The sequence below is a fragment of the Lipotes vexillifer genome, unplaced genomic scaffold (assembly GCF_000442215.2).
Source record: "Lipotes vexillifer unplaced genomic scaffold, Lipotes_vexillifer_v1.1 scaffold668, whole genome shotgun sequence".
Lineage (NCBI taxonomy): Eukaryota > Metazoa > Chordata > Mammalia > Artiodactyla > Lipotidae > Lipotes > Lipotes vexillifer.
In genome coordinates, this window is record NW_006785319.1 from 2,839,372 (window position 1) to 2,844,785 (window position 5,414).

At 45.1% G+C, this 5,414-nt stretch overlaps 1 protein-coding gene across 1 annotated transcript in view; it reads left to right on the plus strand.

The window, feature by feature from the left end:
• The first annotated feature begins 2,045 nt into the window (after positions 1–2,045).
• Positions 2,046–5,414, plus strand: part of LOC103076915 (60S ribosomal protein L21-like) — a 33,696-nt gene continuing 30,327 nt past the window's right edge. Inside the window, 2 exon segments of the mRNA XM_082931079.1 lie at positions 2,046–2,059; positions 2,286–2,526. Of these exon segments, the coding sequence (XP_082787205.1) occupies positions 2,046–2,059; positions 2,286–2,526 (255 nt within the window).

Sequence of the window (5,414 nt, forward strand, 5' to 3'; positions counted from 1 at the left end):
GGCATTAGCCTGCTGTGGCCCCCGTTGCCTGGCAGAGCAATAGAGCTGTTCTTTTCTCCTTCACCCAATACTCTGTCTCTGAGATTTAATTCGGTGTCGGGGTAGAGAGGCCCGATTCAGCTTCAGAAGGATGGGAAGTTTGGGGCAGCTGTGAGCACTGTGTTGCTTCCTTTTACTGCTTTCACGGGGGCAGGTGGTTGGTGAGCAGAGAGGGAAGCTCTACTGAGCCCAGAAACCAGGAGAGATTTAGCAGTGATGTTCCACCAGGTGAGGGCTGAGCCCGCCTCACGGGACCCCGCAGTGCCTTCCACACCCTCGCCTGCAAAGCACGGGTGTCCACAGGCTGGAAGGAGATGGATCTGCGGAGGCTTCCGAGAGATTGAGAAAGGAGGCCGGTGCTCAGAATCTGAGCCCCGGCCAAGGCAGTGCCTGGGCGCTCAGCTCACTTGGCGGCTGGGTGTGACCCACGTCTGCCTCAGCTCTTGAAGGAGTGATTTCCCCACTTTCAGAAGCAGGCAGGGCACAGGACTGTGGTCTTGGAGACATCGGGCCCCGAGGGATCTACCGATTTGGGTCTCCTGTTCCATATGGGGTACCAAGTGGGTACCTGGTCTCAGGTCTCACCTCAACAGCTAGTAGAGAGGGTTGCTGGCTGCTAAAAATCCCTTCAGCTTTTGATTCACCTCTTCTAACCACCGCCCAACGAACGGGACACTCTTAGGACGAGGAGTCCACATCTTGTTTCACAAGCAAGTGAGCAGATGGGGCAACCCAGTCTTTTCTCCTTCCTAGAAATAAATGGGGTTCCCAGTGGTTTCCCTTTGCTTCCCTACTCGTAATTCCAAGTTTAATAAAATAGCAGTCAGTGAGCACAAGTGGTGAGGTATGGAATTTGCAGTCACAAGGAAAACACAAGCTTCAGTCATAAAGAACATAAAGGCTGTGAGAAATATTCTGTAACCTAAATTATGTTACAGCATTATTTATGAGCACAAGCAGTGGGTTAAATATAATCACTTCATAGCTCTAAACCAGAAGTAGGAAGATAAAAACAGCACAGTTCGGGATTATCACTACTGTCATTAGGCATCTTACACTGTCAACTCTGTTCAAGTACCTTTCTCTGCTGGAGACCAGCTAGGAATTCAGGATAACCTCTTACAAAGCTTATCAGCCTAATACTGAAATATAGTTTTTTAGTCTCTTGGGTTTTAAAAGATAAAAGCAGCTTAACCCCATCCCTCAAGAGCAAACTAGGAATGTGCCCCAGGGGGCTCACCTTAACTCCTGGGCTCACCCTCACCATTCACGTCCTCTCTGCTCCCCACAGCCTTTCAGCCTACAACAGGGAAGGACACCTCTGACTCCACATTGCATCTGTTCCTTTTACTTTAACGTTTGTATTCTATTGCTTTCACTACAAGTTAATCACTAAGGGGATGTTGCCTATAGCTGAAAGCGTACAACAGTGGCCCATCTCTGGGAACCCTCCTCCCATGCCTGAATGTTAAGCTAAAATACCTCTGTATTTAGCTCACAGGAAACATCCTGACCAGGCCCACCTGTGAATGGCTGCAGGAAAGAAGAAACTAACACATCCCCTCCAGGGGCTGGCTGGAACCAGACTGGAAATATTTGCAACAACTTATCACTTTTTTTTTTTTTTTTTAACTTCACCTCTCCCTCTTTGTTCTATGAAAGAAATGAGCATCCGAACCCAGGCGAGATGGTTCTTTGGGACATGAGTCCACCATCTTCTTGGTCTGCTGGCTTTCCTAAAAAAGTCACTATTCCTTGCCCCGACACCTCATCTCTCGACTGACTGGCTTGTTGTGCGGTGAGCACTATGAGCTTGGACGTGGTAACAAGCCCAAGGCGGTGGGGGGAGAGGGGGGGAAGGGTTATTCACCTCCTCAACAGCATCTACTCTGAGCATACGCAGCATTTTGGACACTGGGAGGAGAGGACCTCAAACTAGAAGAAAACAGCAGAGCCCTGGGAGAGCTCATGTTAGTTTAAGGAAAGAATGGCAGACCATCAGGGAGATGAGGGTCCGAAGGTATGTCAGGATGCAGTTGGAGGCACCACCTACAGAGAGGCTGCCATGATTACTTGGAGGTTTGTCAAAACAAAGACAGATTTTCTTTAAAACAACAGATGGGGGAGAACAGTTTGCAGAAGAATTCAGATGTTTTCCATTTGGGCAGAACCTGGTTTAAGACAAACAATCTGGGTAGAAAAATTAGAATTGAAGTGTGCAACTTGCATTGGGTCCCTCCCTCCAGAATCCCGAAGGTGCCGACGCTTCCCCATCCCTCTGTGCCCAGACAGCTGAGCTTGGGTGTGGTGTCACCAGCCTGCCGGCCACCCGGCTTTGGGCCCAAGCTACACAACCTGAGCCAAGCCCAGGTCCTCAGAGCACCTCAGCCACTATGGCCTTCTCTCCGCAGCTCAGATGAGCGTGTCCTCACGTGGCCACGAAGTGACACGCCGGTGACCAAAAGCTCAGGATGGAACAATGTGAACGTGAGTGATCTAAAGCCAAACACCGACAGATGAGGAAATATGCTTAGGGAGGACAACTCACCTCCTGTCACATAAAAAATGGGGCACAGCTAACTCCGAACTCACTTTTTAACAGTTCCAACGTCATGTTTATCTTGGCCACTTTGATATTCGTACCACCTGGCCAGAGACACTTTCTGTTATTAGGTCCAATATCGGCTCCCTTCTCATGCCAATTTGTTACCACATCCCAATGAAATAAAACTGAAGAGTAAAGTTAATTTTGACAAAACATCCAAAAACAAAAAACGTAAAGAACAAAAAAACAACCGAAAAACAGATCTGAAGGCCTCAGATCAAAACACCTGTGCGAGGATCAAAGAAAAGTACTTGGAATCCTACAACTTCATCCCTGGCTTCCCACCTGGTCAGCCTCAAATAAATCCTGCCATTTGCCCAGCCTTAACCGTTCAGGTAGAACTGTTGGTCAGGCATCCTATTCAGGGGAAAGACAATGTTATAACATTACTAAAAATTACTGACTTTTACAATTAACGTGGATAAACTTTATGGTATATAAATTATACCTCAATTAAAGACATTTTAAAAGGGCAACAGAATAATTGAAAACAAGTGTTAAAGCAAAAATCACACCAGGCAAAGTTAAACAGGCAAGGAAAGCTATCCAAGGCTATTGTCACAGGAGAGAGAGGCCAGACTCACTCTGAACTCCACTAAGACAAGGGACGAGAGAGTTTTTAAGAGCGGGGAGGACCAGTGGCCATCTGCTTTTGACGACTGGACTCGCCAAAGGAGTTAGCTCTCTCGTATTTCAAGACAGGAGGCAGTTTCACAACACGGAGCAAGGCGGCCAGGAAAGCTAGACCCCTGCCCAGTCACACTCCCCAGGAGATGGGTGTGGTCTTCCTTGATGTTTGCATTTCAAAATATGTCTCCCAGGTCCTTGGGAAAGACATTCCCAGGTCTACAAGAGGCTTTTAAAGTGATTTGCATCTCCAAGGGGCAGAGAGAGAAATCACAACGACAAATTTTCTAAACCTCTAAGAAAAGGGAGGTCAGGATCACAAGTTTAGTCAAGGGCAGGGGAACTTTAAATCCCCCTTGGCCACAAGCAAACCAAAAATAGAACTGGCCCATGGAGGCAGGGGTGGGCTGGGGGGGGGACACAGAAACAAGAGGGCAAAAATAATAACTACTGAAAAGCTTTTAAAATTATTTTTTGCAAAAAGATTTATTAAAATATTGGATCCCTAAAAGCAGAACTGAAAAATCAGATTTTAATAGTCATCTCTTAGCCAAAATGAAAATAATAAAAACAAATTTATTATGTTGTAGAAATTTCCCAGAATAAAATGGAGAGGAAAAAAAATAACAACGTGATAGAAAACACTACTCTATTATTTATCTGGACCCTTCAAATCCCCAAAAGATGTAAACACAAAATGTGCTGAAAAGCAGGACACAAAAACCAAATCCCATTACTAAGGAAAATCTGGGCAGTAAAAACTGTCAATTTATATTATCTCACTTTGTTTTTCACAATATTTTCTACAAAAAAAAAAAAAGTCAGCTCATTTTCCTATGTTGAGTCAAGGAATAATCAGGAGAGAAAAGATGCTACAGACATTTGGGCTACATTTACTTTTTAAGAAGTAGGAAACCACAGAGAATAGCTTGGGCTTTATTTTAGACATTTACATACTTGTGTATGAATTACTAAATAAGCACCTGAATTTTTTGTTTTATAAAATATACTTCACCTGTGACTTGGCCTCTAAGAATAATGATCACAGGGAGGTTCTGTCAAATACAAGTGAAAAAGCTAAGATTAGGCTTTAAAAGTCACTGTTCAGGGCTTCCCTGGTGGTGCGGTGGTTGAGAGTCCGCCTGCCGGTGCAGGGGACACGGGTTCGTGCCCTGCTCCGGGAAGATCCCACATGCCACGGAGTGGCTGGGCCCGTGAGCCATGGCCGCTGAGCCTGCACGACAGGAGAGGCCACAACAGTGAGAGGCCCATGTACCACACACACACACAAAAAAAGTCACTGTTCATTAAGATGCTTTGCTTAACCTTTAATATATCTTTTCTGTCATATTATTTTACTTTTTTATTCTTTTTCCTTTTGCTTTTGATCTGTTTTTTGAACTAAAGTGTAATGAAAAACAAATTGCTTTAGATTAAAAGGTAATCACAAGAATAACTGAGAATTTCTAACATAAAAACTCATAGTAACCTTGCTGCTGTTAGAAATCCGAGCATTTCCTTTATATTACACAGGCAGAGGCCAGAGATTATGACTCAGTTTACAATGTACGCATATGTCATGTCAGCCTTGATACTTGATCAACAGTAATGCCAAAGGTGACAGCAGAAAACTTGGCCATTTCCCTGGTGGATCAGCCTTAGGTGGCCGAGACACAGGACCATCAATCTAGTTAGTAGGTAGATGTTGGAAGAGGGAAGGGAGTCCATAAAGTCATGAAGAGTCTGGATGCGGTATTAGATAATACAGAGAAAGACGTGAATGACAGAGGTAGGTACATCAGGATAGTGGAATCCAGAAACATCAGAACTATGAGTCTGGTTTAAAAGGTCAGAAGTTGCGATGGGGGAGGAATCCTTCCATATATCCAGAGTCTGTAAGGACACCCCAAGCAGGAAAGCAAGGAGGCGAGTGGGTTTCCAATTGGCCTCAGGGCTCTGGTGAGACTCGTTGGGACCTGGGACGCTTTGCTGCAGGGCTTGCACTTGGACCAACATCTCCTCCAGCAATAAAATACAAAGAAACAATAAGGGACTAAAAATAACCGCATGCATGTGCAGTTGGGGCAAATTATGGATGAAAAGATACCAGAAGACCAAAAAGCACAACTGCCACCTCGGAAGA